General features: G+C 42.8%; 1 protein-coding gene across 1 annotated transcript in view; it reads left to right on the top strand.

Annotated features, from left to right (window-relative positions):
* Nucleotides 1–78: 78 nt before the first annotated feature.
* The window catches only part of LOC144738543 (neurofibromin-like), a gene marked incomplete at its 5' end in the record, with an annotated part of 33,812 nt that continues 20,723 nt past the window's right edge, over nt 79–13,167 (top strand). Inside the window, 23 exon segments of the mRNA XM_078621551.1 lie at nt 79–152; nt 509–592; nt 844–954; nt 957–1,229; nt 1,886–2,025; nt 2,776–2,898; nt 3,791–3,874; nt 3,968–4,004; nt 4,006–4,085; nt 4,604–4,670; nt 4,672–4,786; nt 4,876–5,087; nt 5,304–5,465; nt 5,554–5,651; nt 6,053–6,188; nt 8,994–9,056; nt 11,519–11,677; nt 11,942–12,039; nt 12,191–12,337; nt 12,728–12,743; nt 12,745–12,816; nt 12,819–12,877; nt 12,959–13,069. Of these exon segments, the coding sequence (XP_078477677.1) occupies nt 79–152; nt 509–592; nt 844–954; nt 957–1,229; nt 1,886–2,025; nt 2,776–2,898; nt 3,791–3,874; nt 3,968–4,004; nt 4,006–4,085; nt 4,604–4,670; nt 4,672–4,786; nt 4,876–5,087; nt 5,304–5,465; nt 5,554–5,651; nt 6,053–6,188; nt 8,994–9,056; nt 11,519–11,677; nt 11,942–12,039; nt 12,191–12,337; nt 12,728–12,743; nt 12,745–12,816; nt 12,819–12,877; nt 12,959–13,069 (2,521 nt within the window).

The raw sequence follows: 13,167 nt of genomic DNA, 5'->3' as shown, positions 1-13,167 counted from the left end.
ACTCAGAGTGTGAACACACACACACACACACTCCATCGACTGAGTTTCTATCAACGCTCTGCTTTTTTGCCTTCTTAGGCCGCTCCACTTTACAGAAGAGGGTGATGGCGCTGCTCAGGAGGATAGAGCACCCCACGCCGGGAAACATTGAGGTGAATGCACCTCTTCTTCTTCTTCTTCGATGTTGCAGCAATTTGATGAAAGAAAAAAAAAAAAAATCATCCTTTGTTATATACTCAGGTTTATATTGTATTTGTCAACAGAGAGAAAGAAAAACATGCATGAGAGGACCTCTGTTACACAGTATAGCAGTTTATTTTTAATTCCTGTTATTTATTTATCTGAGATAACATAAGATAAGATATGCCTCTGTTTATCCCACAATGGGGAAATTCAGTGTTGCCAGCAGCAGGACACACGGGGTTAATTGTTCCTCCTTTGCTGACGTGATCGAGTACGTTGTGAGTTGTTTGAACATCACACAGAGTAATAACAATTTCTCCTTCAGGCGTGGGAGGACACGTACGCTAAATGGGACCAGGCCACCAAACAGATTCTCAACTTCCCTAAAAACAAGGCGGATGACGGGCAGGTAAACATGCTACAGAAGAGCTGTGTTCTCTCTCTTTCAAACTTTCAACCAGGAATTTCTGAAAAAAAAACAGTACTGTATGTTTAATAATGACTTTTTGGGGTCAGTATTTTTGATACTTTGTTTCCAGACATGTGGAAACATGGCGAATTCAGTTTTATTCTTATTATTATTTAAAACTTTCATAATCGTGATTTATTGACTCAGCCTTTCTCTGCCCCCCCCCCCCCCCCCCAACACCAACACAGCAGGAGTGGATCAACATGACAGGATTTCTGTGTGCTCTGGGCGGCGTGTGTCTCCAGCAGCGCAGCACCCCTGGCCCAGCCACCTACAGCCCACCCATGGGCTCCATGAGTCCGAGCCGGCCAAACACTCCATGATCTCCATGAGTCCCTGCGAGGTGTCCAACGCCATGGCCTCCTCCGGCTCCTCCTCGGCCTCCAGCGAGACGCCCGTCAGCCGTTTCGTGGACCGGCTGCTGGCCCTGCTGGTGTGCGGCCATGACAGGGTCGGGCTCCATGTCCGCACCAACGTCAAGGACCTGCTGGGGCTGGAGCTGAGTCCGGCTCTGTACCCGATGCTCTTCAACAAGCTGCGAAACAGCATCGGCAAATTCTTTGACACACAGGGGCCGGTGAGTGTGGACAATTCGTGTGTTTGTAATTATATCTCTACAAACACACCCAAAGCCAATGACACACATGAGGGAAAATGAACACAGTGTGAGCTAATGCAGACTTAGCATGGTGCTAACTGCACCTTGTATCCCAAGATGCCTTATAAAGAAAATATATATATATGTATGTATATTATAATATTAAGAAACTATAACACTTACATTATTTCTTTATTTCAGTAATTCAGACATAAGATAAGATATACCGCTAAAAAAATATTTACCCCACATTGTTAGCACTAGTGTTACAAAACCAAAAACTTCACACAGTACACGTAGAGGTGGAGTACAGTATGTATGGAAAAAAAATAAAGAAGAAAAAAAATACGAAAGATATATTACAAGGCAGGATACAAATAGATATAAAAAGATGTATGCCTACTTGTATATATACTCCAGTTTAGGGTTAAGAGTGCAAAAATGCAGATATAAATATATAAGTACTGTATGAGTATGGATGGTTTACATCAGATAACGCATGTCAGCATGTAATTTAGGATGATGTCACATAGTGTGTGTCCTAGAAATCCAGGGGTCTGGACACCCCCAGATTGAGCAGCCCAGAGCCGTGCTTGTCGCTGCAGGTTTGTAAATGTAACGCTGCCTCCTTGCAGGTTCCTATCAATGACACCAACACCCTGTTTGTGGAGCAGACCATCGCCATCATGAAGAACCTCCTGGACAACCACACGGAGGGCAGCTCTGAACACCTGGGACAGGCCAGCATCGAGACCATGATGCTCAACCTGGTCAGGTAGAGATATGTCACTTTATTACTTAATTAACTTAAGTATTTGCGCAGAAAAATGAATGTCGAGTGGTTACTGAAGGCTGAGACGTTGTACTCTGTGTGAAGAAGAAGCTAGGAGAAGGAGAACATGTCGATCAGTTCCTGAAAGTCAAGAACAGCCATCTTGCTGTCATTACGGTAATTGTTTCTGTTGCCCGAGGCAGGCAAATCATTACCGTACAGACCAGGTCGGGGCACCGGGTGGAACTTCTCAGCTTTCAGTAACATTTTTTGATAAAGTATGCTAGCATGAATGTATGCTAGAAACAATCCCATCAGTGTTAAAATTATTTTATATATGATAATACACGCCAAGAAAACATCAATAGGCACATAATATCTGGTGATTTATTTTAATTTATTTTTACTTTTTTTTTTGTAGCATAATGAGAAATCATAATACATATGCTGACACAATCAGATGGACTTTCTTTTCAACCTGTTCACTTCCCGACACATAGAACAAACAAATACAAAGACAGCTCGGCTGGATTAAAAACGTTTTTAATGAATTTATTTCATAAATTGGTATGGCTAGCGACCATGCTAACGTGGTGTGGAGCGTGAATAGAACATGCAATGATAACGTTCCTCAGAAAGCACCTAATTAAGAATTAACTTTCCTGACTTGCACCCACAAACGGAACAGAATGTTTGGGCAGCTCCGATTCTCACATCCTTTGACATCCTCAACCTGCGTTGGTCCCCGTCCAGGTACGTGCGCATTCTGGGAAATGTGGTTCACGCCATCCAGATCAAAACCAAGCTGTGCCAGCTGGTGGAGGTGATGATGGAGAGACGAGATGACCTGTCCTTCTGCCAAGAGATGAGGTTCAGGTTAGTTCCGTCATCCTGGACCTTCAAGCTCTCGTGTGTACGATAACATCCCGACATAGAAAGGTGACTGAAAAGTACGTGGAAAAACCCCAAGCTCCAAATCATCATCTTGTCTTGTGTCATTGCGCCCTCTGTTTTTTTTTTTTTTTTTTTTTTAATCAAATCACACATTCTGTTTTGACAAATAACACAGAACGCTGATATGGTCACGTTGTACTATTTCACTACATTGATGACATAGGAGTGTGATATATCGTACAGATTTTTTGATCCTGCGCTAAAAATGAATCATTCAAGGATTCTGAGTGTTTACTTGTGCACAGAAAGTTTCCTTGTATACTGAAATTCTTACTTTGCTGTCCACGATGAATGCCACATACAACAGAGAATAATGATAATAACAGTAAAAAAAAAAGTACAATTGGCACAAATGATAGTTGTACAAATAGTACAAAATAGAAAAATAGTACTGCAGTGTGAGATAGCACTCTATATAGAATCTTCTTCTTCTTTCGGCTTTGTCCCTCTTCAGGGGTTGCCACAGCGAATCATCGATTTCCATCTTTCTCTGTTCTCTGTATCCTCTACTCTGACTCCAACTACCTCCATGTCCTCCCTCACTGCATCTATAAACCTCCTCTTTGGTCTTCCTCTCTGTCTCCTACTCTATATAGCACTCTATATAGAATAATAATAAAAAATACAATAAAAAAATACAAACAGGTGGATAATGACAACACACACGGTTTAATTCATTAAAATTAATACAAAATATGTAATAATACTATAGAATATATAGCTTGACAATTCCCCAGAATATCATGATTTCATTTCATCATTTCTGGCCCATATCCATATGCACACACTCACAGTCACTTCCTGTTGTTGGCAGGAACAAGATGGTCGAGTACCTGACTGACTGGGTGATGGGAACCTCCAACCAGGCAGCTGACGATGACATCAAGTGTTTGACGAGGTACGGCCACGTTGCGTCGCTCCCTCCTGCTCTGCAGAGCTGCGAGGAGACGTTTGAGCTCACTTTCATTGTGATGTGATGCGTGATGTGCAGGGACCTGGACCAGGCCAGCATGGAGGCTGTCGTGTCCCCTCCTCGCTGGTCTTCCTCTGCAGCCCGAGGAGGGGGACGGAGTGGAACTGATGGAGGCTAAATCCCAGCTCTTCCTCAAGTAAGGCCATGTCCTCATGTACCAAAACAGTCTTTTTTCCCCGCCGTCTTCCTTGGCAGTCGTCTTCTCCTTTCCTGCCGAGGACGATAAAACTTCCACCTGACCAGGACATTTATCTGAGTCTGAGATAACTGAACTAGGCTGCTGTTAGTAATTATGTCTTAACAGTGTCGTTGTCATGATGTGATTATTCATTTTGAAAATTTGATCTTCTTATTTCGAAAATCGAACGGATTCTCTGTTTCGTCTCTGAGTGATCAGCTCCGTGGAAATTGACATGGCGCAGAGGATACGTGCCTGTACAGCCAATCAGTGTCCAGCGCCGGGAGACACAGCAGACATAAGTAATGAGGACAGAACGTCAGCAGATCATCGGTCATCGCTGGTGTTTATGGAATGTGAAACCCGAACCAAGGATCAGATCTAGACAGTGGGGCAGAAACACCAACCTTCTGGACCTTGGTTCTGATTTTTTAGGCGTGAAAGCCCCCTCACACGCCCTCTGTTGTTCATTGTAGGTACTTCACCCTGTTCATGAACCTGCTGAACGACTGCAGTGAGGTGGAGGATGAGGGCCAGGCAGTGGGGGGGGCGCAAGAGAGGGATGTCCCGTCGCCTGGCGTCTCTTCGCCACTGCACCGTCCTGGCCATGTCCAACCTCCTCAACGCCAACGTGGACAGCGGCCTCATGCACTCCATCGGTGACTTTTAACACAATAGTCATTTCAATTTATACAGAAGGAATGTTCCTGTGGTTAAACCATGCCCCCACTACCTCCTCCACCACCAGGTCTGGGCTACCACAAGGACCTGCAGACCCGAGCCACCTTCATGGAGGTGCTGACCAAGATTCTGCAGCAGGGAACGGAGTTCGACACGCTGGCTGAGACGGTGCTGGCCGACCGCTTTGAGCGGCTGGTGGAGCTCGTGACCATGATGGGCGACCAGGGGGAGCTGCCGATCGCCATGGCGCTGGCCAACGTCGTCCCTGGATCCCAGTGGGTGAGTCCCTTTTAGGTTTAATTCAGACGTTATTTCCTTTAATGCTCATCACGTATTCCTCAGATTCATCAGTTGGAGAAGCTGCTGTGTAATAATGACGTTGGACAATCCGTAAAATTAACTGGCATTTTTGATACAAACAAATTGAAAATTGAATAAGAAAAAATCAAATAAATAAATTGTAATTGAGGCTGGTATTGTTTTTTTGCAATTCAGGATGAGCTCGCCCGGGTCCTGGTGACGCTGTTTGACTCCCGCCACCTCCTCTACCAACTCCTGTGGAACATGTTCTCCAAGGAGGTGGAGCTGGCCGACTCCATGCAGACCCTCTTCAGAGGAAACAGCCTGGCCAGCAAAATAATGACCTTCTGCTTCAAGGTAGACAACAGCTGAACTTGAAACAGATTCACAGTGCCGATTCCCGCTCCCATGTGCATTCCTGTGTGACCTCCATGTTGTCTGACAGGTGTATGGAGCAGCGTACCTGCAGAAGCTTCTGGAACCTTTATTAAAAGGGGTCATCACCACCCCTGAGCAGATCAGTTTTGAGGTGGACCCCACCAGGTAAATACCCCACATCCTGTCAGTGACAAGAGATTGTCTGTTTTCTAAAAATCTGTTAATCTTTTGATATTTTTATTCATTTTTTTGAAAAAAAAAGCATGTTTGTTCAGTGTTTGCAGAGCCTGAACAATGTTTGAAACAAAAAATTAGGAAATAGATATTTATTAAAATTGTCCATGTTTCCCTTCATATTATAAATAATCGTGAAAATCTGGATTGTTTCTTTGAAGATAATCACACCTGGAAAATCTAGAATTGTGGCATCCCTCACGTAGTGTGTTGTTTATCAAATAAGACCTAAGCACAAAAACGGCTTTTCCAACCTACTATGTTGTGACCTCGGACATCCGGTACAACTGGAACACAAAGACAATAACTGCGCTTTCCTTGTTTTTCACCAGACTGGAACCAGGTGAGAACCTGGAGGAGAACCAGAGGAACCTACTGCAGATCACGGAGCGCTTCTTCCACGCCATCGTCGGTTCATCCAGCGAGTTTCCCCCACAGCTCCGCAGCGTTTGCCACTGTCTCTACCAGGTAACCCCCCCCAACCCCTCCCAGGCACCCCACCTCACCCCACCCCCACCCACGACTCCATCACAGCCTCCAGCTGCTCACCCTGCTCTTACCTGTCGTGTGTGCAGAGTCACTGACACGTTCAAGCTCTTGCTGCGCCACTGAGTTTTCGCTGCTCTCGACATCACATGCATCAGGTCCCAGCTGCACACATCTCTCAGCTGCGCAGATCCTGCTCTTCTTTTCCACCATTTCCCAGCTTTTTTGTACTTCAGATCGTTAATGTCAGGACCGATGAGCAACACGTCTTTTCAAGACGGGTCCTGTTATCTGGATTTTCGCCATCATGACAATAGCGCAACTAGCTCAGTGAATGTGACCACATCATTCCGGAAAACACCAGAACTTCTCCAGAACAGGTTCCAAAGAAAATGCAACATCAAAAAAGTGATAAAACAATTAAGACCAGTTCAAAATTGAAGGAGCGCATCGCTCCAAAAGCTTTCTCCTCCGGTTGCTATGGAGACCGAACGAGCTGATGTAAAATCCTAAACATACCAGATGTTATAACATAACAATGTGGACTTCTTATTCATTTAGAAAATGTCAACAGAGGACGGGTGAGGCTCTAACCCATGCAGACCCAACGCAGACAAGATGGGCCTTTCCATTCGTGTGCTCTTTTCAGTGTTTGGGAGGAAAGAAGTACATGCACCCAATGAGCTTCCTCTGCATGATAAGATGATAAGAAATGATAATGATAAGAAACTATTAAACCGTCTTACCTCCAAGGTATAACGTTTAAAAGTTTAACATCCACTTGTCAAGATTTTCATCTGGTAAGAGTCCATTGTTGTTTGCATAGAATAGAATAGAAAAGTACTTGAGTCATCCGGGGAGGGACATGCACATGTCACAGTAGACAAAGAACGAAGGTAAAAATAAATACTAGCCAATCTAAAGAGAGAATTTAACAGTTTTGCTGATGTTTATGTGATTTCTTATACATAGAGTATGAATACAGAGTGTTTACAGTTGTAATGAGCAGTGATGAATAGATCCAGGATATTTACAGTTTAATGTCAGTGTGCAGACAGTGCTTGTGTCATGTAGGTGTGGCGTATTGTCAGGTGACGTTGTTCCGTATTCAGTAGTATCACATCATGCTCGATTCATGGCTTCATTCCTCCTTGATGGAGAAATTTTAGCTGCAGGTGAATAGAAAAATACAAGGTGTATGCTACTGACACACACACTCACACACTCAAAACGAAATAATAGAATTTAAGTAATTCCAGGCTGAAGAACCTGTCATGAATGTGATGCATCATAACACAGCTGAACTTAAAGTTTGTACAACCTCATTGATCTTAAAGGACACACACACCCTTCACGGGCTGGATGGGACCGCTCACTCAGTGTTAAGAGTGCAGACGGTTTCACCATCGACACAATTATTGAACCTACGACCTGCTGAGATTCCCTTTGCTTTTGTTTCCGTGAGCAGCTCCACGCTGCTTTTGCTGCTGCTGGCATGTTGTTTTCACGCAGAACCGGAAGCTCCGCCTCTCCACTCCCGCTCATGCTCAGTTGAATATTAATATTCAACAGCCGACTAATTATAAATGCTTTGGACCCACTTCTGGAAAAAAAGTCAGGTTTCTAATTTAAAGATTTTAGAGTCTTTCAGTAACATCTTTTATTTTCCTCATTCTCCATTTTGAATTTTTTTTTGCAGCTTTTTTAGGTGCACAGATTTAATCCAGTCAAACATGAAAACATGCATGGACACGCTTCAAGTCACCTGAGCACTGATGGAGCTTCTTTGTTTTTTTTTTTTCCCCCCACAGTGGTGGTTGGGCAACATTTTTCCTGTGTGTTACCAGTGGTTATGTGTCGGGCTGCCCCCTCCCCCCTACTTTGTATCGACATTGTGTTCAGATCAAGCACACCAAAGAAAGTCGTCAGTAATTAATAATAAACGGACTCACTAAACCACGTCAATTACACACAGACACAGAGAGGATGCAGCTTCTATTTTCCATTGTGGCGGAATCAATGTGTATGTTACTGTGTTACAGCAGCAGCATCAAAGTTAGTAGCAGTGAGGTAAAAAAAGGTGTAGTACTTGGAAAGTAGAAAATAAAAAGTAAACTATGAGGATAATATATTATTTATTAAATATATATTTACATATTTTATCAATATATTTCTTAGTATCTATAATAGATTGACTATTAAAAATAAAATCAATATAATAATAAATCTATTAAGCTGTTTACATCCCCACATTGTCTACAACGACATCTCTGTTACTGAAGATGTTTTACAACAGCAAAACTAAAATATCGTGTGCACACATACACACATTGAATATACTTTTGTGTGAACGGGTTCAGTGAGTATGGGTGTGTGAATGTTTACTACAACACTTTGTCACGGCGATGGGCAGATACAGGACGATCTTCATGTCCTGAGGATGTTGTTGCTAGATTCAGAAAAATTCATAAAATATTTATTTGGCTCACTCCAAAGCTTTAGTGAAATCAAAAAAAAAAATCAATGGAGTCTGTCACAAAGTTGTGTAATGGGTGGAAGTTTGTTCCTATGTACACAAAATAAATTATGATGAATTATTCAATCACTTGAAATATTTCAGTAATACATCAACATGCAGCACTAATTTAGCAGTAGAATGCGTGGTTGGGGCAGCCTGGAATGTGTGGAAAGAGGTCAGGGCTGTGTGTGTGTGTGTGTGTGTGTGTGTGTGCGTGCGTGCATGTAGCCGGTGCTGTGACCATGATTGTGCTCATCTCTGTTCTGTAGGCTACTTGCCACTCTCTACTGAATAAGGCAACAGTAAAAGAAAAAAAGGAAAACAAAAAAGCAGTAAGTTCGGAGAATCTATTTTCCCTCAGACACCTTTTTCCCCCTGAAGCAAAAAAAAAAAGTATTTTTTGCACTTTTGCACTCATTTGATTTATTTTCTTCATTTTTAAGTTTTATTTTATTTTTTGATTTTGGTGTAAATGTTTTATTCTTTTTCTCCATATCAACTTTGTGTACAACCCTCTTTTACAGTCATCGTACTAATATCGGCCATTTAATTTTCAATTAACAGTTCCGAGGAACCATTGGCTTTCTTTTCCTCACTCTCTCTGTCTGGGATTTGACTGTTTGACACTTCAGGAGACAGATTCTTACATTTCATCTGCAATCAAATCATGTTTTTCTCTCCACCTTTTACATGAATCGTCCTGATCAATCAACCACACCCATCTGCACGTTCCACCAGCTTCAGCCGACACATATCAAAGACATCTTGACATGAAATACGAAATATTGTTGTTTAATGTGTGTTGACGGCGTCTTCCTTCTATACATGTGGAGAAACTTGAGAATGTGACTCCTCCATGTATATTCGTTACCCCCACTCGTTCTGATAGGTCTGACATGCAACTTTTACCTGTATATGAGACACCTGGTTCTTTATGTTTGAAAAGATGAATGACGACACTCAGGTTCATTTTAATGCACTTGGATTTCTTGTTAATAGTTATTTTTTAGAGAAGACTCATAATGATAATAATAATAATAATTGACTTCATAAAAACCTATTAAACAGCAGAACCTAGGCCAACACAAAATACATAATCCATTTTGCATACCCTCCCCCCAAAAAAACTCAAAAAGATTAGTAAAAAATCAGACCAAATCTCTGTTTGGTCTTCTGTTTCCTTTTCTGTGACACCAAAAGTATTAAACAAAATCGCCCCATGTGGTTGCAGAGAAGCAATTTTCGAGGTGCGTGCAAAAAGGGTTAATAAGTTTAAAGACACAAATAAAGAGAGTTATTGAGAGACTAATTTACCGAGAGCATCAGGGCAGATTTATTTATACATGATATAATAATATTTATATAATAATATTTAATATTTATATAGCGATAGGCAGAAGACAGGAGGCAGAGCTGGAGGTGGCAGAGTTAAAGATGCTGAGATTCTCTTTAGGAGTGACCAGGATGGACAGGATTAGGAATGAGGTCCATCAGAGGGACAACACAGACAGGTAGGTTAGGAGAAACAGCTAGAGAGGCTAGATTGAGATGGTTTGGACATGTGCAGAGGAGGGACAGTGGATACATTGGTAGGAGAATGTTAGAGATGGAGTTGGAGGTAGGAGACAGAGAGGAAGGCCAAAGAGGAGGTTTATAGATGCAGTGAGGGAGGACATGGAGGTAGTTGGAGTCAGAGTAGAGGATACAGAGAACAGGGAAAGATGGAAATCAATGATTCGCTGTGGCAACCCCTGAAGAGGGGACAAAGCCGAAAGGAGAAGAAGAAGAAGAAGAATATTTATAAATTATATCATCATATATATAAATTATATATTATATTTTATATTTAGAAAAAAAATCCATCTTGCTCATGATGCCTTGTGAGTGTGTTGAGGTCCAGTGTATAGAAAAAGAAAATGTTTAGGTGAAGCAGCTTTCATTTTGTGTTAGAAAAGTAAAAGATGAAAAGCAGTGTTTCTAGTCCTGTTTTTTTTCCACTTATTTACATATTTTCTTTTTGCATTGAACGAACTGCCGGCCAGGGGTTTTGTGGGTCAAAGGTCGTGGGGCTTCGTGCGATGTATTTGAAGTGGATGTTGAAGGTTAGACTATTAAAGTGGAGGACGTACTCACACAGGTCACAGGTGATGCTGTGACTGTGTGTTTGTTAGAAACACAACAGACAAATCAGTTGGACTCCTCAGCTCCTTACGGGTACAATAGTCCGACTGCTTGTGTTCGTGAACATTGTGTCGTGACACCAGGATGTGTGTGTCCAGTAAATTTCAGCTGCAGGGGCGTCAGATCGTGGTAGAACTTCCCCTTGTGCTACTGGTTGTTTCCCATCTATCACTTTCCAACCCTGCTTTGGCCTCAGCAACACATTGATGTGCAGATGTCATGTTTTTGGATGATCAGTCATCCGCTGCTTCGCCCCACGACTCACCGCCCGGCGTCAGTCCTCCATTGTTGTGTTCTCCACCCGTTTCTTTCCAGTTTGGGTTCCTTTTCTTCCTCTCCTCTTTGGCTCAGTACTCTCTGGAACTGGAGTAAGAGTCTTCCCTGCTCATGTTATAGTCCAACATGAATTGGGATTTCTCTCTCTTCATGCCGTCACTCTTCGTCAGCTCCTCACACAGCTCCTTTCACGTCTTTTCACATATTTTTGTTTTCTCACCACGCCTTTAAATTTTGCTCTTTCAAAATCCACAATCAGTATTTTCTTTCCTCGCTTGAACTTTTCTGTGCTTCACTTTGTTCTCCCCTCTTTTGTCTTCCCCCTCTTTACGAGCAGGTGGTGAGTCAGCGGTTTCCACAGAACAGCATCGGTGCGGTGGGCAGCGCCATGTTCCTGCGCTTCGTCAACCCGGCGATCGTGTCCCCGTACGAGGCCGGTATCCTGGACAAGAAGCCCCTGCCGAGAATAGAACGGGGCCTCAAACTCATGTCCAAGGTAGATTGAAGATGCAACGCTGGAAACGTCACGAAGTTACAAGTTAAAGATGTCGACATGTGTCAGTGTTTGAACTTACAGCAGCATGAACACTGTCAGAGTCCTTTTAAAAGCCTTCAATTAACATCATCATTCATTCACATTACTAAGTAAAAACATATTTATAAAAGAAGGAGACTTCATTTAATTTATGAAAAATGAAGGAAAAAAAGAAGTTGAGATAAGTTTTGAAGAGATGGTTTAACTCTTCTCTCTCTGTGTCAGATTCTGCAGAGCATCGCCAACCACGTTCTTTTCACAAAGGAAGAGCACATGAGGCCGTTCAATGACTTTGTGAAGAGCAACTTCGATTCAGCCAGAAGGTACGACATGAATTTACACCAGCACCATGTTTCATTTCTGTCGATATCGGTCCGTGTTTTATCATCACTGCAGTCTGACTTTGGAGAACAAGGTTGAATACGACAATACAGTTTCTTCCAAAACTTAACCCCCCGTTTCCCTCCAACACAGGTTTTTCTTGGACATCGCGTCCGACTCTCCGCCCAGCGACTCCGTCAACCACAGTCTCTCGTTCATCAGTGATGGCAACGTGCTGGCGCTCCACCGACTGCTGTGGAACAACCAGGAGAGGATCGGACAGTACCTGTCCAGCAACAGGTGGAGTGTGTTTGGTTTTTTTGTTTGTTTGTTTGTTTTGTGCTCACACTAGTTGACTGTTGACTGGAGGTGACCTGAACAACCTGAATTTTATATGATGTTGTCTCAATTGCATCATGATTTTATGACGTATGTGGCTAAATGCATTATGGGAAATGTAGTATGTCCCAGTTAAGTTTCTCATCTGTGACACTGAAGCAGATAATCACATTCTTTTATTGAAAAATATGCACAGAAATGTTTGTTGACTTTCTGATATTTTGATAAATATCAAAGCCGGTTTGAGCTCTCAGATGTTTTGTCACTCAGACGCTGAGAAATGCAGGTTTTTTGTGAACACAACAATCTTGTGGGAGTATCACAATGCGTTAAATATTCATTGATTTCCAGAGACCACAAGGCTGTGGGGCCGGCGTCCGTTTGACAAAATGGCCACTCTCCTGGCGTACCTGGGACCTCCTGAGCACAAAACCTGTGGCCGACACCCCACTGGTCCAGTCTCAACCTGACCAGCTCTAAGTTTGAGGAGTTCATGACCAGGTAGTGCTTCTTCTTCTGCTGCACGCAAACACTGATGCAGATACGTAGAAGTGTGCCTTCACGCTGTGGTTCGTTCTGCAGACACCAGGTTCATGAGAAAGAGGAGTTCAAAGCCTTGAAGACCCTCAACATCTTCTACCAGGCTGGAACCTCCAAGAACGGCAACCCAGTGTTCTACTATGTCGCCCGCAGGTAGGAGCTGGGCATCCGTGTTAACTTCTGGTGTCAATGTTTTTCTGTCAGCTGGTCACATCACTTCTTAGTCTATACTTAGTCTAAAAACAAAACAT

The sequence above is a fragment of the Lampetra planeri genome, unplaced genomic scaffold (assembly GCF_965212315.1).
Source record: "Lampetra planeri unplaced genomic scaffold, kcLamPlan1.2.h2 scaffold_1043, whole genome shotgun sequence".
In the NCBI taxonomy this organism is placed as follows: Eukaryota; Metazoa; Chordata; class Hyperoartia; order Petromyzontiformes; family Petromyzontidae; genus Lampetra; species Lampetra planeri.
The sequence above is the reverse complement of the archived record's forward strand: the minus strand, read 5'-3'. Positions and strand labels throughout refer to the sequence as shown.